Source organism: Canis lupus, chromosome 28, assembly GCF_048164855.1.
Source record: "Canis lupus baileyi chromosome 28, mCanLup2.hap1, whole genome shotgun sequence".
Lineage (NCBI taxonomy): Eukaryota > Metazoa > Chordata > Mammalia > Carnivora > Canidae > Canis > Canis lupus.
In genome coordinates, this window is record NC_132865.1 from 28,729,137 (window position 1) to 28,754,359 (window position 25,223).

Below are 25,223 nucleotides of genomic sequence, written 5' to 3' on the forward strand. Positions count from 1 at the left end.
ATGGCCGAGACGCGGCCGGGGCCGGCGGCGGGGCTGGCGCTGAGCGCGCTGCCCGACCACTGCCCGCTGCTGCAGCCCAGCCTGGCGGAGCTGCGGCGCCGGGCCCGGGCGGCGGGGGCCCCGCGGTCGCCGCTGCCGCTCACCGACGCCTTCCTGCTGCGCTTCCTGCGCGCCCGGGACTTCGACCTGGAGCTGGCCTGGCGGGTAAGCGCGCTCCCCTCCCCGCGGCGGGGCCCGACCCCCGGGACCCCCGGGACCCCCGGGACCCCCAGGACCCCCGGGACCCCCGGGACCCCCGGCGCGGCGCGGCGCGGCGGGTCTCGGGCTCAGCCGCGGAATCGCGAAACCCGCCGAAGGGCTCCGGGCTGGGGGTGCCTCTCCCGTCCCCGGTGAGAGAAGACAAAGCAGCGGCGGCGAGGGGGGAACCCGGCCCCGCCACATCCCAGCAGATCTCTCCGCGCGGGGCGGGGAGGATGAAGCTGCCGGGAGCACTGAAGGTCGAGAGCCAAATGCCAGCAAAGTAGCGCCATCATTACTGATAATAATTCCCAAGTGTCGGGGCGGCAAAGCAGTCCAGGACATTTTGGGTGAAAAGATGTGCGATAAGGTGGTTCTCTTGTGTTTCCAGGTACGTTACAGGTGGTTGAGGGCCGGGAGGATAGGAAGGCAGGAACCAAACATTGGGATGGAACCTTGAGCTCCTGTCCCTTCGAAGCTCGGCATCCTCCTCTGTGAAATGTTAGCGAGAGAGCCTACCACCGATTGATTTCCAGGATTGCGCATTAACCAGCCTCACGGAACGATACGTACCCAGCAGAGCCTGACCCAGCAGAGCCTGACATACGTAATGCAATCGGGCCCTGAACCTGGTCTAGCCCTTTCCCTAGCGGAGCGGCGTACTCAGTGCAAGGACGGAGATGGGAGGCAGGCAAAGTACCATGGTGCAGAACAGTGACATGACCCAGTAGGAGTGTTGTTGTTGTCGATAACTGATTTTTTTTTTTTTGAAAAAAGACTCTATTTATTTAATCTTGAGAGCCACACAGAGAGAGGCAGAGAGGTAGGCAGAAGGAGAAGCAGGCTCCCTGCGGGGAGCCCTGTGAAGGAGGGACTCGATCTCAGGACCCTGGGATCAGGACCTGAGCCAAAGGCAGACACTCAACCACTGAGCCAACCAGGTGTCCCTGATAACTGATTTTTAATGGAAAAAACTAAAGAGCATGGGTGATTTAAAAAAAAAAATCATCAGCAGTAAAGAGTGCAAAGTATGTTTCTAAAAGTAACTTTATAAAGGAAAAAAGTTCCCCATCCCAAACCTTCATTTTGCTAGTGATCTACCCAGAAGCAGTTTTACTGTTGTTACCTGTTTATCTTTCTAGATATTGTCTGTGCTCGTACAAACACATGTATGTGTTTTACAGTTGGCCTTGGTTATTTTTGTTTGCTTTTACCTCATTTATCATAGAGATCAGCCTATTCCCCTCTGTGTGCTACATCTTACTCTTTTGGGGGCTGTATACTATTCCATTGTATGGATTTATTATATCAAAATTTATTAACCAGCCCCCTCTTATTGGATATGAGTTGTCCTCAGCCAATGGCAATGCCCACGCATGCTGTTCTTTCCTTCATTCCAATGATTATTTTTTGAACTCTTCCAATTTGCCTGGCAGTGCACAAAATGCAATAAACAATATCTGTCACCAACTGGATATTGTAGTATCTCCTTATACATTTGTCTTCACATTTTTTTTTAATTTATGATAGTCACACAGAGAGAGAGAGAGAGAGAGAGAGAGAGAGAGAGAGAGGCAGAGACATAGGCAGAGGGAGAAGCAGGCTCCATGCACCGGGAGCCCGACGTGGGATTCGATCCCGGGTCTCCAGGATCGCGCCCTGGGCCAAAGGCAGGTGCCAAACCGCTGCGCCACCCAGGGATCCCATACATTTGTCTTCGTGCAAAAATAGGAATATATCTTTGTAAGTTCAACCTATATAGTTGCTGGATGAAGTGAGGTTTGCATTTCAGTGTTGACAAATATAACTGTATTTCAAAGGGTTTGCACTAATTTTATGACTTTTGTTATAAAATGGTGCCTCTTTCTCTGTATTATCACCTGTATTGTACGATAAAACATTATGATCTGTGTCAACCTGCTTGATGAGAAATTGGTTCTTGTTATAATATGCATTTATTTAATTATAAATTAGATTAAACATCTTTCATATATTTAAATTTATAAAATTATTTTCCAGTTAACTGTTCTTACCATTTGTTAATTTTCTTCCATTTTGTTCACATAAAATACACATTTTCTTATTCATAAAATGTCTTTATGTATAAAGAAAATAACCCTTTGCCCTAGTTGTCTTTTGACATTGCTTGGGTATTTTTTTCTATGCCTAATTTAACCATTTTTATGTAATCACATATATCAGTTCTTTGATAAGCTCTTCTCTCCAAAATTTTTTCTAGTAATTTATGACTTTTTATTTTTTTATTTTTATTATTTTATTTATTTTTATTTTTATTTTTTTAAATATTTTATTTATTTATTCATGACAGACAGAGAGAGAGAGAGAGGCAGAGACACAGGCAGAGGGAGAAGCAGGCTCCATGCAGGGATGGATGGATGCATGGATCTCCATATCACACCCTGGGCTGAAGGCGGCGCTAAACTGCTGGGCTACCGGGACTGCCCTATTATTTATTTTTTAAAAAGATTTTATTCATTTATTCATGAGAGACAGAGGCAGAGGAAGAAGTAGTCTCCATGCTGGGAGCCCGACGTGGCACTCTATCCCGGGACTCCAGGATCATGCCCTGAGCCAAACCAGGGATCCCAATGACTTCTCTTTTTAATGTTGGAGTTGCTAACCTATTGGGATTCATTTTGATGCCAAGAATGAAATAGGAATCTGATTTCATTTTTGTCAGATGGCTACTCAGTTATCCTGACCCACTGGGATTTATTTTGATGTTAGGAATGATATAGGAATCTGATTTTATTTATGTTTTGTCAGATGGCTACTCAAGTATCCTCATACCCAAGTATGAGTAACAAACTAATATTTACTCAGTAATTACTAAATATAAAGACACTCTTAGGTCCTATGAGAAGTGCAGTTTAAATGAGGCATTAAACATATAAATGCATAGAGGTAACTAATAATAAAAGAAGTGTGCAATTCACTGATTTCATTTTAGCTGCTTTTCAAAAGTAATGTCTAAATACAAGAAGAAATAAAATTTACCTCCAGCATCTGTTATATGTATTATTGTCTGTATTCTTTATTTTCCTGAATTGTTTACATCATGTCCTTGAGGAACTGGTTAGCAAGGCTGTCTAAATCCCCTGGATAGGGATCAAGTTTCTGTCTGTGAACTCTTTGCCTTACTTTTCTGCCAACTGGATAGGAAAAGGAAAGGTTGAGTGTGAAACTTTTTTTTTTTTTTTGTCAATTTCCTCCATAAAAGAAGCTAATTCAACTCAAACTCCCTTATTTATAATGTAAAAGCCCTATAATTTTAGTATATGAAGAAGGCCTTGATAAGCTCGTCAATTACAATGAAATTTCTCATTCTAGTTTTTGTATTTGAAGTTATAATGAATTATTGAGGTTTTTATGATTCTAATAGCTTATAGCATACCAGGTATCTTGGTAAATAGTGTTTGTGCAGATTATCTCATTATTTTCTCATTTTAGAAGACATTGTGACGGAGACAGTAATTAGTCCAAAAATCAGTAAGTGGTGGAGTTAGGGATTTGAACTTGGGCTGAACTCTGCAAAGCCTGTGCTCCCAAGTATACTGCACTTGCCCCTTCTGTTTAAAACAGTGAACATAAAATGGCCAACTGTTAACCTGTCTGTTCCACATATTCTAGTGAATTCCTGTGTTTTATAAGTGACTAGTTCAGTTTCTTCTGTTTTTGCTCCGTGTGGCAAGTTTTTTATCCTTTAAATATTTTTATGGTTTCCCCAAAGTCTTCTTTGAGGCTTTCAAAAATCCATTGACTCTTCCTATAGGTTCTTTTGTAAAATTTATCTTATCACATGTCAGTTTCAGTGACTCTGCTCCTGATAGTTACTGTGTAACTTCTCTGAGCTTTAGTATTCTTATCTGTAAGCTGGAGTAACAATATTTACCTCTCAGGATGGTTGTGCGAAGGAATTGAAATAATGCCATCAAACCCTGTAGAAGCAGCACAACTATAGTTGTACTTCATTTGAAAGTGCATGAAAAATGTCAGAGGCAAAGCATAGTTAAAATAAACCATAACTTTTTACTTTTATTTTTTCCTAATTGTAGCAAAACAGGTGCCTTCCAGTAATGAAAGTTCACTTGCCAATTTTTTTTGTTGTTGTGGACTTTTGATGATTTGTTTGAGAATTGCTCAGTAGCAGTTTACATCATTTATGTAACTTATTTATGTCAGCCAAGTTTATGTCAGTGGAAGAGTAATGATCAAAGATCCAGGTTTAGATATTTCAATTTGCAAAAGTTAAATGTCAAAGGCATGAGAGTGATTTGTGCAACTTTATGACAGTCAGGTTTTCAAGTATGTGAATTCAGCTGGGTTACTCATGCATTAATTTATTCTTTCATTTACCATTTGTACCTAACTCCTGGGTGCCCAGCACTCTGTAGAGATAAATAAGTTGAGGCCCCTGCCCCTGTTACCTAAAAGATCCCTTTTAATGAAGCTACAACTTCTGTGATTCCATGGGAGACTAAAATTGTTATTTTTACAAGGGAGCTAATATGCCGCTTCTAGCATTTTGCTTGAATCAGAATTAAAAGGACTATTTTATATCTGAGGAACTATCAAACACTCATTCTGATGTCCTCTAAGACAGGAGGAGGAAGAGAAACTCATAGAGTAGAATGCGTATATCAGAATCTACAATGTACCTTTTGTTCTTTCTGCTTTTGGAAATTGCTATTTAGGTCACCAACTATTTTGTTGTTGGCTAATTTATGGACGCTTTTCGTTCTTACCTCTCAGTTTTCTTTAACTCATGTCATTCTCTTTTTAAAAAGAGTTCAGAAAAGTTTATTAAATGAAGAACCGAGAGGGAGAAAGACAGAAAAAGAGAAAGTTAGAAAGACACCATCACTGGAGAGAGAGAGGAGGGGGGCCCGGCGGCACACAGAACTTTTTCCTCCCTTCTGTGCACCATCGTGCACCATGTCGCTTCTCCTACAGTCCAGCCAGCTTTTCTCTTTCGTCAGTCATTGCCAGCCATTAACATTGCCCAAGGTTGGGATTTTCACCCTTTACTTGGGTTTTAAATTTGTATTTGTAGTTTCTCCTCCAGATCATTAGGATTTTGTGATCAGACCTGTCATGTTTATTCCAATGACTCTCCCTTCCTTTCATCGAAACTTCCATTCCCCAGTGCTAGTAGACCTCTTTAAACTCAAAACAAGCATATTGTTGGGGTGCCTGGGTGGTGCAGTCACTTAAACATCTGATTCTTGGTTTTGGCTCAGATACTGATCTCGGGTTTCTGAGATCCAGCCTTGCACCAGGCTCCATGCTCAACATGGAGTTTGCTTGAGATTCCCTTTCCTTCTCCCTCTGCCCCTCCTGCTTGTACTCTTTTTCTTTCTTTACAACAAAACAAAACAAAAACCCCAAACATATTGCCACTTTACAAAAATTGAGAATGCTGAAAATTGTGAAAAGGAAAATTAAACCATAATAAACTTTAAATGCATAATTTGATTTTAGTATTCTCCACAATATACAGGCAATATCTGTATTACTTGTAAATGCAGAGTAACCATTATTGGTGGTTCTCTTAAAATAAAAAGAAAACAGGATTCCTTCAGGCCATACTTTGCCAAGACCTACTATCCAGACATACTGTTTCACTTGGAAGCATACCACTATTAACAAAGTTGATTTTTGTTGTTTATCTATTAGTAGACAGTATAGCAGTGGTCTAGAGATGTTCCGTTGTACCTTTGGCTTAGCTCTTTTTTGTAAGAAAGAAAATAAAACAAAAAAAAATTTAGTTATCTGTACAAAAACCTGCACTAATATACTCAAATGAGCAATGAATACAAATATCTTTCCCTATTACAACAATAGCAGTGGTCACTGCCACTCATTATGCCCATATATGCTTTATGCTTAACCCTACAAGGCAGATATGGAGGAAACAAGACACAAAGGAGTTAAATATTTATCCAAGATCACACAGGTAATAAATGGTAGGGTCAAGGTTTCTCTGATGAAGCAACCTGGGAATTTAACTTTTCACTGCATAGCATGGCACGTATGATCCAGTTGTCACCAGCAGGTCAGTCCCAAGGAGCACAGGCATTTTATTCTGTTCATGGCTGTAACTCAAGTGCCTACCGGGTGTGTAGAATATTGTAGATCCTCTAAAAATATTTGTAGAGCTAATTCATTTAATTGATTTCTAGTATTCCTGTATCTTCCTTATTTCAGAAAGGAGTTATCTATTGTTGAGTAACAAGTCACTCCCAAGCTTAGTGGCTTAAACCACAACTATTTATTGGTCTGTGATTCTCTAATTTGGGCAAGGCTGAGCAGGGATGGCTCATCTCTGCTCCACACTGCATCAGATGGGAAGTTTGCTGAGACCAGACCAAGATGGACCCTGCTTGTCCAGTGCCTCTTTCCACATAGACTTATTCTTATGTATTTTTATGTATTCTTATGTATTATTTCTTAAGTATTCCTATTCTTATGTGGTTTCTGGATCCCCAAAAGCAGACTCAGAAAGTCCCAGCCTTCCTAAACTAGCACAGTGTCACTTCTGCGGAAGCAAAATATAAGGCCAGCCCACATTCTGGGGGGGCAGGAGTCAACTGGATTCCACCTCGAATGGGACAAATGGCATGTGTTTAGCAGGAGGGGAGGTATTACTGATAGCTGTCTTTGGAGACTATCAACCATAGGAGATGAATGAAAATTATTCAACTTTAAGTTTGTGATGAAGTCTTATCACCTGAGATCCTTGAAGAAGGGAACTTTAATTTTTAAAACTAAAAGGAAAACCTAAAAAACAAAAAAACCCAACCCAGATTAAAAGCCTGACATAATGGATGGTAAGGGCCATACATAATGCCAAGGCTTTGCTACCATTTTTACAAAGTGCTTTACCATGTATGCTCTCTGTAGACAATTTTTATTTTGTTTTTCAGTTGCTGAAAAACTATTATAAGTGGAGAGCAGAATGTCCAGAAATAAGCGCAGATCTATGTCCCAGAAGTATTCTTGGTCTTCTGAAGGCTGGTTACCTTGGAGTCCTGAGAGCCAGAGATCCCACTGGCAGCAAAGTTCTTATTTACAGAATTGGTAAGCCATATACAGCACTATTTTCCTTTTTCTCTCTTTTTTCTTGACCGCCATGTTGAAAAGCTTCCATGAGTCCATATTTAAGAATTTTGCTTTTTAGGTTTTAATTGAGGCTTACTTTAGACTGCAATGTCCCTCAACTATAACAAAACTGGCAATCGTGAGAAAATTAGAAACCAAAAAAATCTTACTTCCATTTTTCCACACAGTCAACTGTATAAACTAAGAGAGAAAGAAAACAGATAAATATGAGGAAAAGGTGAAAAAGATCAAGGTAGAGTGTTTAGAGAATGCTTAGTTGGAAATCCACATAAGAACTCTGAACTGTAAGAACACAAGCTCTGCAAGAGCATGGATTTTGTCTGTTCTGTTATTCATTGTAGCTAACACTGAAACCAGGACCTAGTACATGGTAGGTATTTATTGAATATTTTTGGAGTGAATGGCTAGTTGGATACCACTCAGGGCTGAGGAGCTCGTTCCCTGGGAAAGGGGGAGGTCCGGGGGAAAGCAGCATCCCTGGGGTGTTGAAGACACTATATTCCACATACCCCTCTTGTCACAGCATCCCCTTTGCACTGTGAGATCTTCCTAGTCTTTCCTGTAGACTGGCGACTGGCCCTTTCTTAGACCTGTGTATGATTAAAAATGGGGTGTAACAAAGGACTCACACTGCTGCCAGCATCCTCTAGTGGCCCAGGTGAAAGGACAAAGATAACCAACGTTTTTAGGAGGAGAATCTTATGAATTATAATCTTACATAAACTTTTATACCCATAAATATTCAAGGGAACTTTAGAATAGTTATAGATTTGCTTTTCCTACTTGATTATAGATAAGATACCTGCCTGTAAACTCAGCTGTTTATGATCTTGCAAGAAGGCACTGCATTTAATTCTTTAGGGTATCAGAAGTAGACCGATTCCATTTTTTTTGCTTCAGCTTATGTGTCAAATACAATTGGGCCAGTCATGAAGTCACCGTCCATAAACAGACATCCCAATGTCTGCCTTGTCCTTTTAGGAAGATGAATGAAGGTCTCTGAGTTCTTTAGGGATAGAGGTGCCACAGTGAAGATAGTATCTATGTTTTATGTAGCAAGTAAACATATATTGTATGAAAATATGGTATATCCAGTTTGAATTTGAATTTCAGATAAACAGGATATAATAAGTGTGCCCCATGCATACTAAAAAGTTATTTGTGGTTTACCTGGAATTCACCTTTAACAGGATGTCTTATATTTTATCTAGCAATGCTACTTAAAGGCACAGGAACATAATACTGAAACTTGTATTAATGGGGGGGGGGGGGACTCTTTCCTGCAAGTGTCCTGGCTCTGTACTGCCTGGTGGGAGTTTTTTCACGTTTGTTCATAAATTACCTGGGGCAAGTTACGAATTAAAAATGACACCTTCCTAGTGAAAAAGCAAATATGCTACTTTGATCATAAATACCTTAAAACTGGGGACACCTGGCTGGCTCATTTGGTGGAGTGTGCGACTCTTGATCTCGGGGTTGTGAGTTCGAGCCCCACGTTGGGTATAGAGATAGTTTAAAAATAAAAGCTTTATAAATACATACATACATACCATAACACTGAGTTCATACTGTTCTATTGCTTAGAGAGAGGGTTTCTTGTGGTACATTAACATTTAAGTACACTGTTTAGCTAAAAGAGATTTTTTTTAGGAAGTATTTTATTTATTTATCCATGAGAGACAAAAAGAGGCAGAGACATAGGAAGAGGTAGAAGCAGGCTCTGCCTGGGGAGCCCGACGTGGGACTCGATCCCAGGACCCCGGGATCATGACCTGAGCCAAAGGCAGACGCTTAACCACTGAGCCACCCAGGTGCCCCTAAAAGAGATTTTAAAATCAGGAAAACATGAAGATTTAGTGATGGTCAGAATAGAAGAGCATGCAGCAAATTTCCTGTGTGTTATGTAGAATAAGATGTTTTATTCTGCGGTGAAAAGGAAAAACTGAGAAGCAGTTTAGGAGTAAAATGAAAGAAGAGGATAAAGATTTATAAATTACCTAATATAATTGAATTAATGGGAGAAACTAAAAAAGGAAATCTGTGGTAGAGGTTTTCAGTAGAACATTAGCATAATCACTTTTCCCTAGGTACCATCTCTGCAGTGAAAGCAGTGAGAAAATGCAGTCCATCAGGGCAATACAAGGTGAAACCCAGTTTTTGCCATTATTAGCCTACAAACCAGAGGATATAATTGTATGCCTCTTGGGACTACTATCCTGCAGTAGCAAAAATAAAATGTAACAACAAGTATTAAGCTTTGACCTACAGGACATCGCCCAGTCTGGAATTGCAGCTCTACTACGTTCTAGCTACATGGGAAGCTACGTACCTGTAACCCCACCTTTTCATCTGTCAGAGGCACAGTAAAAAAGTATCTCACGGGGTTGCTGTGAGCATTAAATCTTGTAATATACGGACGCCTGGGTGGGTCAGTGGTTGAGCATCTGCCTTCAGCTCAGGGCGTGATCCTGGGGTCCTAGGATCGAGTCCCACATCCACGCAGGGAGCCTGATTCTCCCTCTGCCTGTGTCTCTGCCTCTCTCCTTGTCTTTCATGAATAAATAAATAAATAAATAGAATCTTAAAAAAAAAACTCGCAATATATATGAAATATAATTAGGACATTACCTGACATATAAAAACAATAAATGTTAAATAGATGCTGGAAAGGGAATTAAGACATATTTTTCTTTTGCCTTAAAGGAGCTTATTAGTTAGAGTCCAGAGCAGCGCTATCCAGTAGAATTTTCTATGATGATGAAATTGTTCTACAATAGTCACTAGTCACATGTGGCTATTGAGCACTTGAAATGTGGCTTTGGCAACTAAGAAATTGAATTTTTAATTTTACTTAATGTGAATTAGTTTACATTTAAATAGCCACTTGTGGCTAATGGCTACCCTACTGGATGGCACAGGTTTAGACAACTCTGTTGGTGAGCTCAGAAATTTATGCCAGTAACTATTTTCTTAACTGCAGGCTTTTAATCATTCAGCTCACATTTTTTACCATTGTGGCTTTCTGCCAGTGTCTAAAGTAGTATAGTATATTTGAGCTGGGTTATCCATGAAATGATTACTCAAATTCTTACCAGGCAACTGAGACTCTTAAAAAGCAAAGCGCAATCCCATTGTGCCTTTTTGGGAATACTTCTGATTGTCTCTATTTTCAAAAATTTCCTTGCTAGTAGACACTCCCCATCAACATTTAAATCTATTACGTGTCAGCCATCCAAAAACAAAGCAAAAACTCCTCCTCAATCCCACAAGATCCTCCAGCCTCCAGCCTAGCCATCTCTCTACTCCTCATTCTCAGCCAAACATCTCTAATTATTGATATTCACCATCCATATTTTCACAGTTCCTCTTAATCCACGTTGGCCTATTTTCACTCCCTCTTCTATGCTGAAATCATCAGTGACCTTCTTTTCACCAAATCTAATGCACATAGTTAGTTCTGTTTTACTTGATCTCTCAACACAGCAAACCACTTCCCGTTTCTTGAGATATCCTCTTCCCTTGGCTTTTCTGATGCCACATTCTCCTGATGTTTTCCTGACTTTAACTGGCTACTCTTTCTGAGTCTCCTCTGCCGGCACCAGTTGTTTTACTACCTTTTAAATGCTGATTTTCTTTAGAAAATTGGCCTCAGCTTCCTCTTCTTATGCAACTTTCTACATAGACCTAAGATGATCCCCGTCACAGGCTGTCATGAAAGTACAAACTCTCAGATTTCTGTCTTCACTCCACTATCTCCTCCTGTCCCCAGGGGTCCAAACAAGCATCTCCATATTCCAACTGTGTCCAATAGGATGGCTCTCACTCACCATTTTTACATGTCCAAAACTACTTATGATCTTTTCCTCCCAAAACATTTCTCTTCCACTGTTTCCAATCTCAGTAAATGGTACCACCATTCTACCCAGTTGTCCAAGCCAGACACTTTGGTATTTTGAAACTTTACCATTAATCATGAATCTTCCCCCCCACCCCTTTTCATTTGTCTCCTTAGGCACTCCACGGAACCTTCAGTATGAAGACTTGGATTTTTTTTCAGCCTTGGAACATTTTTCTCTACTGTTACTCCTCTTTTCCCTCTTCCCTATTCTCTGCATTATTATCTTCCAGAACTCTAATTAGTTGGATGTTGAAACTTCTGGAGCCAGCTGCATGTCTTTAGCTGCATGAGTCTTTTGATGCATACATTTCAACATGTGGGTCTTTTCAGAGAACTCCTCAGCTTGGTATTCCAAACCATTATCCACCCACTGATTGTCTTTTCTGCCATTTGTCCCATCAACTGAGATTTGCTTTGAATTATCTTTTTGTTGTTTCCAAGATCTCAACTAATTCTTTCAAATAATAAATAACCTGTTCTTATAATAATAACCTTCATTACCCTTTTGTTCCCTCACTGAAACTGTTTTGCTTTTTAACGTTTCTTGCTCTATTAACCGTTGGTTTTAGTGCTTTTGTCTATTGAGTGTGGGTCCCCTCTTCTTTTTATTTTTAGAAATGTTGTAATGCTTAGTGGATGTGTATCTTTCAAGATCACCTGTTTGCCTATCCATTACTGTCATTCTGCTTGCCCTGGCCTGCCCAGGGATGGTGGGGGAGGGGAGGACAAGAATGTTGGTAATTCTTCATTGTTTCCCCTGGGTGTGGGCAGCTACTGGAGTGCTTCCCTGGCTCTTTTCCAAAGCCCACACTTACTCTTCTGGTCTGTACAGACCTGACAGCTATGTGCTGTTGCCACTGAGGCGTGTTTGACACATCAGCCTGTCAGTCTGCTCTTCATCCATTTCCCTTTAGCAACCTCCGGTTAGTGTAAGGCCCTCTTTATAATGCTTTATCATGCAAAAGCCATTGCTTTTCCCATTTCCAAAACCTCGGAGCTGGGAGCATAGCTAGGGGTATTTTCATCTTCAGCCACAACCCCTCTCCTGCTTATTTTGGGCTATAGTTTCATCTGGCACTCAAATCCAGCCTGCATTCATTCTCTTCTCCCCCATGCTTTTAAAAATCTGTTCTTTGCTAGGGATCTGAGGATGGGGGGAAAAACAGGAACATGTTTTTGGACCACCAATTTGATCCTTTATTCAATCCATGATCTTGACATGTTTCTATTTCTACTGATCTTTTAAGTCTCAAAAGAATTAGTTTCCTTTTGTAAATCTTCCTGAGTCTTTACATTATGCTGAGATGTGCTATTTTTAAATTTTTTTTAGCACAATGGGACCCAAAAGTTTTCACAGCTTATGATGTTTTTCGTGTAAGTCTAATCACATCCGAGCTTATTGTACAGGAGGTAGAAACGCAACGGAATGGTATCAAGGCTGTCTTTGATCTAGAAGGCTGGCAGTTTTCTCATGCTTTTCAAATTACCCCATCTGTAGCCAAGAAGATTGCTGCTGTTCTTACAGTAAGTGTATATTTTAAATCCTTGGGATACTAACTCCAAATAATAGATTTGAATTTAGTTAAATGTTCAACAAAGCAACAGGACAGAACATTTATTAGAAAATTAAATAACTTTTAAATGATACATAGAATTCAATAATGCTAAGAGGAAATAAAGTGTTATTAATTCACAAAAGTGTTGCAAGAAACTGTAAATATGTTCAAAATTAGTAACCATTTGAACAATAATATGATAGCTTTCTCTTTCTGATGTTAAAATTTTCTTCCTAAATCAAAAGATTGTCTCAAAACAATATTTATAGCAATGGTATAACAAAATGTTACATTCTTGGTAGGTATAAGTTGATACAGTTCTTTCAGAAATTAAAAGGTTTTTAAGATGGCCATCATCTTTGATATAGTAATTATACTTTTGGGGACCTAGCCAAGGAATTTTCTGAAATATGGTAAAGACTTCATATATAATAATAATAGTAGTTTACCCTGTATCAGGTACTTTGCTAAGTATCTCAAGTGCATTACCATTTAATGGCCAAACAATCCTATGGCTATTATTTTTCCCATTTTACAGGATAATTAACTATGTCAGAGGGGTGACATAGGAATGCTCAGGCATACACATTTTGTCAGCAGTGAAGTAAGAAGTCCAGTTTAGGTCATCTGAATATGAGTTGTGTTTATAACCACCATTGCCTTCTATAAATATAGTTACTATAGCATCAATTTTCATAAGTGAAAATTAGGAATAGCTTATTTGTCTAGAAACAGGGAAATGGTTAAATTAGGGCAAATCCATTTGATAGATTATTGCAACAATATGATATGTACAAAAACTGTATTATGTCAGTGAAGCAAATGGTGCAAATTACTTAGGGAGCATATTGGCAATTATGTTTAAAATAAAATTATTCATAGAAAGAACCTGGAAGGAAAAGCTCCAAATTGATAACACATCTGTAAAAGCCATGCATGGGGAAAAAAAAAGAATTTTGCATGTGAAGATCTTGGTGGGAGAAATCTCTGTGTTAACACATTTTGGGTAGGAAAACTATTGAAGTGTTTTTTTTAAATTCTTAACTTTTTAAATTTTCTAAATAAACCTATCTTACTTTGATATGAAAGATTTACACCTGTGTCAAAAGTTTAAAAGTGTGTTTACTATTCCTTCAACTTCACTGAAATTTTGTTTCTCAAAATAAAAATGAGGGTAAAATGGTTAAGTATAAAATATCCAAATGACTCATTGGTTCCTTGAAAGAACATTTATACATAATTGGGGAAAATACTTTCCATGTCTTACTTACAAAAGATGCAGGTCTTTTTTATAAAACTTTGCCTAAGCTATAAGGTGAAACCTTTTTTAGAGATCTTTACTTAATCTAGTGACTATGAACTGTAAAGCAGACTATTTTGTTCTTGGAGTAAATAATTCTGAAAATAAAATCCCACTTTAGGTACTGCGCTAAGTATAGCAGGTGTTCAGAAAAGGAACTGGTCAATAGGAATATTTGTTGATCTATGCTTTGTTCTTAATACTGTCTTTCTTTATTTTCAAAAGGATTCCTTCCCATTAAAAGTTCGTGGTATCCATTTGATAAATGAGCCGATAATTTTCCATGCTGTCTTTTCCATGATTAAACCATTCCTGACTGAAAAAATTAAGGAACGGGTGAGTAAAACCTATTCAAGTCACTATTCTTCTGTCCCAAATGTCCCAATACTTTTTTACTTACGGATTGCATTATTACCTCCTCTCCCCACAATTAACCCAATGTTTTGAGTACCTAACAAACCATTTTTATAAATTAAAATTTCTTTTTAATTTTGAAAAATCAAGATAGGCTGTGGAGAAATAGCCTCTCTCATTCACTGAAGTGGGAGTGAAAACCGGCTATTCCCTATAGAGGGCAGTGTGGTAATAGTTATCAAAATCACAGCCTTTGCACATCTGGGATTTTATCCCACCAATGTACCAGCACATAAACAAAATTACATATACAAGAGGATTCATTGCAGCAAAAGATTGGAAACCACCAAGTGTTCATCATTAGGGAACTGATTAAATAAACAGATACATCAACACAATGGAATACAATAAGATTTTCATGATGTAAAGTGAAATTTAAAAATGAAGAGTAGTTTTTTTTGTCTGACATCTTTTGGGAAAAAAAGGAAAGAAATCAGAATCTCTAGTTATATTTGCATTAAAAGGGTATATAAGAAAGTGACCTAACTATATGTAATAGAATAGAGGTGTATGGATGGGGTGGATGAGGTTTGAATAGGGACCAAGGCATCTCATTATGTATCTTTTATCTTGTTTTGATATCTAGTCATATGAATGTATTCTCTGTGCAAATAAAAATAAATGTATTTAAATTAGACATGCATAAATGAAAACCATAGTCCCAAGGTATGTGACTAATATCATGTTAGTTAAAGCAAAGAAATTTGATGTTTTTTTTTTTTTTAAGATTTTATTTATTCATGAGAGACATAGAGGGAGAGAGAGAGAGGCAGAGACACAGGCAGAGGGAGAAGCAGGCTCCACGCAGGGAGCTGGATGTGGGACTCGATCCCAGGTCTCCAGGATCAGGTCCCGGACCGAAGGTGGTGCCAAACTGCTGAGCCACCCGGGCTGCCCCTGATGGGGTTTTTTGGTTTTTGTTTTTACATATCGTGTGGAGCCTTATCTCCGGTGGATATCTAATATCTCTTAGGATTTTTCGAGTAAAATCTGAATTCCCAAGAATGGCAGCCCCTCTTCTACATTAATCTGTAAAGGATAATTGGAAGAGGTTATCCAGTAGGAATTTCTATCTGTTTTTAAGAAAAACCACACCTATGAAAATGGCCACTCTTCATTCTAGTGTTTTTGGAAAAGTCAGTTTTTGGGGGGCTTTAGTTTTGTCTCTCTCTGCAGTGTAGCTTGATAATAGCTGACCACATTTTATTTAACTCTGAAAGATCTAAAAATAAGTTATTTCTATTTTGGGTTACATTCTGGACAAATAAAAACAAAAACAAATGGAATCTAAATTAATAGAATATAAGCAGAAAAGAAGGAAAAATAAAAAATTGAGAAGGCAGGTGAAGCGTTTCAGCAAAAGGTAATTGACATGAAAGAGATTTGTCAAAATAAGGGAGCAGGGGAACCAGTCCATTCTCTTCCCTTTCAACATTTTGGCACTATCCTGTGAATGTTCTTTCTGAGGAGATAGTGGAATTTTTTTTTTCAATTAGTTGATGATCTTTTAAACATTTCAGAAGAAATCAAGAATTGGGACTGTGAGGTTCTCGAGAACAGGAACCTTGTTTCATTCATCTTTCAATTGTCATATTCTAGCATATAGTAACTGCTTTTAAATAATCATTGAATATATAGATGAACATTTTGCCCTAGCCGTTGGAAGGAGGGCACTTATTTATTTTTAGCAAGATGTACTTTTAGCTGAAAGTTCTAGGTCTTTATTTTAACCTCTTGGCATTATATGATCAATTTTTATAGTTTACAGTATTTGAAAATTTAAGGTTCTCAACCATCATAATTGTCTCTTAATTCTGTACTAGCCAAGAGTATCCATCAGCTGTACTACATAAATTACTCACCATATACATAGCTATATGTGCAGATATATGCTTTTAATTCATACAAATGAATACCAGGTAGTATATTTTTATCATCTCTAGAACAGTCTCAGGATGTTAGATATTTTGCTGAGAATCACCTGTACATTAGGGAATAGAATGTATAAAATAATTTTAGAGTTTTAAAATCTATTTTTGAAAGAGTGTAGAATATCTTTTTATTAAAAAAATATCTTTTTATAAACCCTGTATAGTTATGCAAATACAAATACAAATAAAAACAATATGGTGATTACATTCATAAGCAGCAGAATAGAAATATACATATAATTCTGATATAAGCAGAGAAATAAAAGGCATACTATCTATACATGCTCTGCTATCTTGAAAGTCATTAGAATGCTTTATTTTATGGTACTGATTTTACATTAGAAATGTATCTAATACACTGAACATCTGAGGGAGTATCTTCTAAAACATTTTGGCTATTTCAGATTCACATGCATGGGAACAATTACAAACAAAGCTTACTTCAGCATTTCCCAGACATTCTTCCTCTGGAATATGGTGGAGCTGAATTCTCCATGGAGGACATTTGTCAGGAGTGGACAAATTTTATAATGAAGTCTGAAAATTATCTCAGCAGCATTTCACAGATCAGCGAATGAGAAAAAGTTATTTAATGTGAATGACTTCCTAATTATAAATATATGAGTGAGATCCTACCTGGTTATATAAATGAAAGAAAAACAATCGTTTGAACCAATTAATGTTAACGGGTCTGACTGATCTTTTAAAATGTAAAACTCTTCTGACATGAGCAACATGGGTATTTAGGAAACTTCCTGACTTTTTAAACACATTTTCTTTATCTTTCAAGTAGTTAAATGTAGTACACCTTAAAAGCATAGAAAGGATTCATGATTTTTGTACTTGAAAGTATATCTTTAAGTAGCTGTTTCTGAAGTTTCATTTTCAGCAAGTTATCAGACTACATTGGTTTAGTAATGTATAAGTAATCCAAGAAAATAAGTATTAGTACCAATCAACTGATGATAAAAATCTATTAATGCCCATTTGTTTGGGTGTCTGATTAGATTGTAATTCAGATTAAAATCTGAATATAGTTTTACAGAGTTATTTCTGTGGACCAGCAAGATAGTTCATCTCAGGGAAGTTCTGTTTCAGCATATTTCCACAATAGAAACTTTTGATTGAAGAGTCTGTACACCACAAACTATCATAGATAGCATCTAGAGGTCTTTATATAATTACTCATGTTGATACAACTGACAATCAAAAATAATTTAAGAAATATTCCAGGCATAGCTGATGGCTTCTTAATACTATTTCTGCATTTTCAAATATATCAAGAATGTAATTTTGACTTCAGTTTTTGGTTATTATCATGACATAGAGAATTAGAAATGGAATAATATTTGGAATAATTAGAAATGGAATAATAGTCCTACAGGGACTCTATTTTTTTTTTTTTTTTTTTTAGGGACTCTATTTTTAACTGAACAATAACACAACTACACAAAGGAAAGGATATGTTTACATTTTAAAAATCACTGTCAGTTACACCTGGAACTTTTCAGATTATGTATGAAATAATTCTACTTTTACTATATATCAGAGTATTCTAGTCAAATTGTCTAATTTATATTTACTTTAAAAAAACAGTTAAAATGTGCTGTTTGTATGATAGCTTATGTCAAGAATATATCGTTTATTAAGAAAGATACAATGTTAACATAGCTTTCAATTTATGACCATTTTTATAGTGTTTCATAATTTTTTAAATTTTATTTTAAGCTTGAAAATAAAAAAACAGGGTAAAAATTTGTTTAAACATTTGTTCAGCTTAGTTGAGTTTCAACATTAATCACATAATAGTATCTTTGTGATAAGATGTGTGGAAGGTTTTTTTCTTTATAAGAAAATTATTTTAATCAGATGAGCTGATACTTGTGATTCTCTGTACATATGTCTATGAAAAATTGAGAGCAATTGTGAATGTTCTTTAAAGTACGTATTTAATTTTGATTTAGCATTGGGAAGCTAACTTTACATTACATTTTTTTATTAATAAATCAGATCATGCCTGCTTTCTAAAAAATTATAAAATCTTCCTTACAAAATCATATAATTCACAAAATTATATAATTAAAAATAACAGCAGAATAAAATCACTGAAAAAGAATAAACAATAACAACAACAGAAAGCTCTGATTTACTCAGCTTTATTCCTCTGAAGGAGATTTATATCAGAGTTCCATTTCATTTATGTTTGGATAATTAAAACACTTTCTTCTAACTCTGTGAAGCACATGGATCAAGGGTAATATTTAAAAATGTTTTTTAAATGTCATTCACTGGCGAGGACATTAAAAGTAAATAGAATTAAAATATGTCAGTCAACGGAAGTACATTTCAAAAAAAAATGAGACTTTGACTTTTTTTTAATGCAACAATTTACTCTTGAAGAACATTAAAAGAACAATGTGAAATGAGCAGGCAGCTTTATAAGATGGTAAGATTGTCTCTGTTACCTTACTGTGATTGCACCGGAAGTGCCTTTTAGAAGGTTCACTGTAACGTGTTCATTGTGTTACTGAACTGCACAATAACTTTAATACTGCTTAAAAGAAAATAAAGATCTTTCACATAATAGCTGTTTCTTTTTCATTTTTAAATACAAATGTTAGGCATTTGTTTTCAAAAATTGCCTTTCTTTATAGATAAGTTTAAGAAAAACTTACCACATCTGGTTGTACATTACACAAATGCTAATTTTTCCTCTGTAAGTTTTCGTTGCAGGCTGGTTTTGCAGGGCTGCTTAGTTCCACACCATTTTCCACTAGTGTCTCTCGCTGTGCTTAAAGGGACCACAAAACTAATTTCATGAAACAAAGCCATGTAGATTTAATAAGTTAAAACTTCTAAGTGGAAAAAAATGTACTACTTAATCAGATAATCAAATTTTGAAACAATCTGCTGTTAACCTAGATCATGATTTTATTCGTCAAACTATGTATTTTTCTTACAGAAATAACACTGAAGAGCTAAAGCATATACTGTGCCTTTGCCACTCATCCAAATTAAGTCTGTGGCTCATAAAACAGGTCAAACATACAAACCTACCAAAAACTCAACAAACTAGTAGGATGGTGTTGTAGGATGGTGTTGTCTGAAACTCCTTACTGTTAAATTTTGCCACACTTATTGCCATGGAGGAACTGTGAACTCCACACAGGCAGAACCAGTAATGAGGGTAATAAAATTAGGATTGGCAACAATACATCTCCAGTAATTTTCTTGTTAGCAAGGACGCGTACCATCCTCCTCCTTCCCCCATAGCTAGTACTTGCTTAACTGCTTTCTTCTCTACCCAGGTCAATCATATTAATCTATTAAATGTCTACTTTTGATAATTCTGGACACTGAATCAAATACTACAGTGAATAGAGAAATTAACTAGATGTTACTTAGAAAAGAGAAAATATATATACATATAGCCAGGTAAAGTGCAGGATAGTGTAAGGGTCATTAGAATGGTTCTAATAAAATGCCTTGGAAGGGGAAAAAAAAAATGCCTGGGAAGGAAAGATAATTTCCACATTGGGTAACTGAAGATGTGTTTTTAGACAAGGTACAACTTGAAGCAGAACATTTAAGGTGAATTGACTGCCCTAGCAAACAATGAGAACTGAGGAGAGAAAGGATATTCCAAGAAAAGAAACAGCATGAGCAGAGACAGAGATGAGAAAGAATAGGCCATGTCTAAGAAACAGTAAATAGCCCTATATTTTTGGAGGGAGGGAATGGGGACAGAAGAGTAGGACTTCCCCTAGAAAGATGCACATGAAACAAAACGTGTGAGGCTTTACACACCTGCTCAAGGGCACTCAAATGTACAGATTACTTATTTTGTGCCAGACAAAAATTTAGATTCACACATGTTGTGTCTTGTGATCTTTGCCGGAAAAAAAGGTAAGTGGCATTTTGTCCATTTTTTTACAGGCGAGAACTGAACTTTGAAAGTGTCTGCTCCTGGCTCAGATTCACAGAGCTAGCGAATGCCAGCATCACTGAACTCAGCCGGCTTGGCGCTGAAGTCCACACCCTCCACACCACCACCGTGCTCCTCATAGACCCAGTTCCATAGGCCACCAGACTCTACCAATCCTACTTGGGAATGTCAGGCCCCAACCCATTTCCAAGATTAGTCATCTCTCATCAGACCTGCTATAACAGCCTCCACAATAGAGGAGTATTACCAGTATCTCCTTATTCTTGCCCTTACATACCCCTTCCACTGCTGCCAAAGTTCTCTTCCTGCAAGATTTTATTCCCTGAACTTTGAGAGAAGCAGCACTGGTTGTGCGGTAAACTAATTGGCATCCGGAGCCCTTAACAACCAGGCCCAACCTGTTCTTCCAACTTCACATTGCAAGACTCCAAACCCCACCTGTACTCTAGCACTCAGCCTTCTCACCACTTGGAAAACTATCACCCCCTCCATGCAAAACATCTCAGAAGGTGGCGGGGAGGGAGGTAAAATATGTGTACTGTGTATAGCGTGTACTTTGAACCTTTGCTCTTATTGTTTTCTCGGCTCCATTTTCTTTCCTGCTTTCTCTGCAAAGTCCTGCTCACTTGTCACATCTGTAAAAACCTTAACCCTCCAGAGAATTCTTTGCTCCCACTTGTGGATCCTCTGTGTGGATGTCTAAAACAATCTTTATGACACTGAATTTATAGCTGTTTACCTGTCAACCTGCTGCAAAGTGCTCTTAAAGGCAGACAGTCTTTTTCACTTTAGTATAATCAGTATCTAACTAGCATCTAGCACAGGATCAATACTCATAGGATGCAGACCTTACCGAGGGATATTTATTATTGCAAGGCTGGGGATAGCTACCAGGGAAAGAGTCACAAGTGGGATGAAGGTCTGCCTTGCTAAGTGGAATATTTACTAGGAAGTTGGGCTATCCTCAGCAGCCTCCTTACAAACCCTCTGACGTAACCTCCTCTCCCTACTTTTTTTCTCTCTCTCATCCTAAATGTTAGCAGTATTACAGTGATAAGGTCCTACCCTGTTGGGCTTTATTTATCTCAGACCTCAATCCATTTCTCTGTTTTAAGTATTTTAAGTAATTGGCTTTAATTTTTTCGTTGATTTTAAACTTCACTTCTTTTAATTTTACTCTCACACACATACGAATTACAGGCTGGCCCCCAAGATGTTGTTCCAGAGACTGGTTAACCATAGTTGAGTAAATAAACTCCTCCTCAGGAGTTCTCATCAGGAGCTCCCTCTCCAGTCCATAAGAGCTCTTTTTGCACGTTACCCAGAGCAGAGTTTTACCAGGCACCATGCCCCTCTTTCTCAAAGCACTATGCACATGGGGTGATGTAAAGGTCTGGGATGGGGAATGGTCAGGCACAGCCCCACACTGTACTCCATCTTCCTGCCCCACTGCTCAGTCTTATCCACTCATTAATCAGGAGAACCTCTTTTGAAGAACTTCAGTCCATCCTCTGAGGGTATCTGAGTCTCATTACCGGAATTCAGTATGTAGATGACCTTCTCTGATTAATGATGGTTGTCAATACCCAAAATTCACTCCAAGCTTTTGTCCAAAAGGGACATAACATCTCTAAACATAAAACAGCCTTTAAGTTTTAGCACATGATATTCTCCTTGAAGTAAAGGCTTTATTTCAAAAAAAGAAAAATATTAACACCATTATCAATTTCCCTTTCTGTTAACACCAAAAGACAACTCCAAGGACTTACACGAATAGTTGGCTATTGCCAGAACTGACTTCCTAACTTTTCTGCTATTGCCTCTCCCTTATAAATCGTGACTAAAGAGATGGCCCTGATCTCCTTAATTGGGTTCCATGCCTGCAATTCAAAATCTCAAATCCTCTCTGTCCTCTTCTCCACTGTTCACGTCTCTAATTACTCATACCCTTTCCCTTTTTTTATATATGAAAGGGGTAGATCCAATTTAGGGGTCCTTCTTACCACCCAAACTGCTCCAAAACAAAGATTACAAACTTGGGTTCACAATTCACAACTAAAAAGAAATAAAAGCCTTACTTCAAATAGAAATCCACTTCAACAGGAAACCTTAAATTGAAGGTTTTTGGAGAGGCCCACAGAAGCAGATGATGACATAGGTGACAGACTGTGCTACCCCCAAAATATGCCACTTTGACAAAAGTATTATTTTGAGCTGCAGGGAACTGAGAAGAAGCAGATACAAGAAAAGCTCTCCACTTTCCCCCTATTTACCTAAAAGCAGGACATAAATGTCCCCTTTCTTTTCTCTACCAGGAAAGACAAAAGTTAATCACTGATGACAACTATAGACCCTTATCAGTCCCAAGAAATCTATATAATAAACAATAATTTATTTGCCTTTATCTTCCATTAATTCTCCTTATATTTTATTTGCCTTCCCACAATTTATCACCCGTAGAAACTCAAAGTCTTCTTCCTTTGCTAAGATGTTCTATAAGCCCAAGTTCTAACCAACCCTTTAAGTTACCCTTCATTGAAATTCCTCTGACACAATGTACACTGCATGAATAGTTTTTCTCTTGTTAATCTTTATCTTTTGTCAGAGATCCTAGCAGAGTAGAAGGGAAAAAAAAGGTTGTCCTCCCCTATTATGACATGAAGTAGGCTTTCTCAAGAATAATTGTATGATACCATAAAGTGGTCAGCTTGCAACTAACATACTGGGAAAAGATCATCCACAGGTGTTTTTTTTTTTTTTTTTAAGATTTTATTTATTCATGAGAAACACAGAGAGAGAGAGAATGGCAGAGACACAGGCAGAGAGAGAGGCAGGCTCCATGCAGGGAGCCGGACGTAGGACTCGATCCCGGGACTCCAGGATCACATCCTAGGCTGAAGGCAGGCGCTTAACCCCTGAGCCACCCAGGGATCCCCCTGAGCCACCCAGGGATCCCCATCCACAGGTGTTATATTTAATTCCCTCCATATTTTCCTTTTGTATCCTTCGTGTTATCTGCCTTCTATTTTTCTATTACTGATTAGTATCAAAACTTCCTTGAAACATGTCTTTTTTGCCCTTCTTACTATTCCTTCTTCCCTATTCCTTATTTTACCTATATTCAGGATCCCCAAAACCTCTGGATAGCTTTTGCTAAACTGAGACTACTCAAACTTTTTTTTAATATTTTATTTATTTATTCATGAGAGACACACAGAGAGAGAGAGAGGCACAGACACAGGCACAGGCAGAGGGAGAAGCAGGCTCCACTCAGGGAAGCCCAACTTGGGAATCGATCCCGGGTCTCCAGGATCACACCCTGGGCTGAAGGCAGTGCCAAACCGCTGAGCCCCCCGGGCTGCCCGAGGCTACTCAAACTTAACATCTTTATTAAAATTGTTGCCTTTGTTCACCCTTTCCTTCATTTTCCTCAAAATCTTCCCATCCTTAAAACCACCACAGCTTAGCTGTTTTCCCCACACAATGCTAGGGAATTCTTCCTATATTTTATATCAGTTAAATAAATAATCAAATCCAATCTGGACCACTTTTTAGAAAAGTTATATTTATTTCTCTGGCAATTTCACAGACAAGAATTTTCTAGGTTCCAGTTTTAAAATATATATATATATATTTTAAAATTTTTATTTATTTATGATAGTCACACAGAGAGAGAGAGAGAGAGAGAGAAGCAGAGACATAGGCAGAGGGAGAAGAGGGCTCCATGCACCGGGAGCCCGACGTGGGATTCGATCCCGGGTCTCCAGGACCACACCCTGGGCCAAAGGCAGGCGCCAAACCGCTGTGCCACCCAGGGATCCCTCTAGGTTCCAGTTTTTATCTATATAGTTGACCCTTGAATAACATGGGCTTGAACTGAATGTGTCCACTTGTATGCAGATATTTTACAGTATAATACTGAAAATATATTTTCTCTACCATATGATTTTTGTAATAACATTTCCTTTCCTCTAGCTTACTTTGTTATAAATACACAGTCCATAATACATCTAACACGCAAAATATGCATCAATCAACTGTTTATGTTATTGTCTAAGCTTCTGGTCAGCAGTAGACTATTAGTAACTAAGTTTTGGGGGAGTCTAAATTACATGAAGATTTTCAACTAGGCAGGGCGAGGGTGTTAATGCCTCACAACCCTGTGTTGTTCAAGGGTCAACTATACATCTTTTACTCTGCCAACTCTAATGACAGTACTCGTAACTATTCATCATTTACCTAAAGAAAATGCAACCTTACATCTAACAACTCCAGCATGGATGCTGCCACTTGGGGGCACTACAGTTTCACATACGGAAAATTCCCAATCAGGATAGTCTCCTTATAACCATACCCTTTTCTCAGCTACTATATGTTAGAAAGGATGACATTATGGCGAAAAAATGCCCCATTTTCTTTGGTTATTCCAAAAGACACCTATTTCATTTAAGGAAGCAGACCTATTGCTATCTCCTAGCACTGGAGAGGCTCATATTACCTGGCCAGTCTTGTGAGTCCTTACCAGATATGCAGCCCAACCACTTTCTTAAAGTATTTAAATTCCTCTTTGTCTTCTTTAATGACTATCATTGATCTGGACCATAACTGTTTCCTGAAAATGAAGACTGATGCCAAAATGTTAGTATATTCTTCCTTTTTCTCCTGAGCCTGATAACACCCTTGAAAGGGAAGCTGAGAGCTTGGCAGGAGATCTTGAGGACTTGGATGCTGTATCTCACATTTGAACCATCTTTTTGTCTGGAGCATCTCCACTATGGGCTACTCAAGAATTGAGCCA

The 25,223-nt window shown here is 38.0% G+C and overlaps 1 protein-coding gene and 1 long non-coding RNA gene across 3 annotated transcripts in view; one reads left to right on the forward strand and one right to left on the reverse strand.

The window, feature by feature from the left end:
* On the forward strand, positions 1–22,834 carry TTPA (alpha tocopherol transfer protein). Of its 2 annotated transcripts, none has more exons than XM_072804502.1 (5): positions 1–204; positions 7,185–7,338; positions 12,609–12,802; positions 14,360–14,470; positions 20,416–22,834. In XM_072804502.1, exons 1-5 carry the CDS (start codon positions 1–3, stop codon positions 20,431–20,433), a joined length of 681 nt encoding a protein of 226 aa, XP_072660603.1. In that variant the 3' UTR covers positions 20,434–22,834. The 2 variants fall into 2 exon arrangements, with proteins under 2 accessions (XP_072660603.1, XP_072660602.1); XM_072804501.1 differs by lacking the exon at positions 20,416–22,834 and adding an exon at positions 16,884–19,063.
* LOC140620351 (uncharacterized) overlaps positions 12,634–25,223 on the reverse strand; it is a 21,614-nt gene continuing 9,024 nt past the window's right edge. Inside the window, exons 2-4 of the long non-coding RNA XR_012020158.1 lie at positions 19,155–19,270; positions 16,411–16,529; positions 12,634–15,577 (exon numbers count right to left, since the gene is read on the reverse strand). This is a non-coding gene — a long non-coding RNA (uncharacterized lncRNA). The remainder of the gene's footprint in view (positions 15,578–16,410; positions 16,530–19,154; positions 19,271–25,223) is intronic.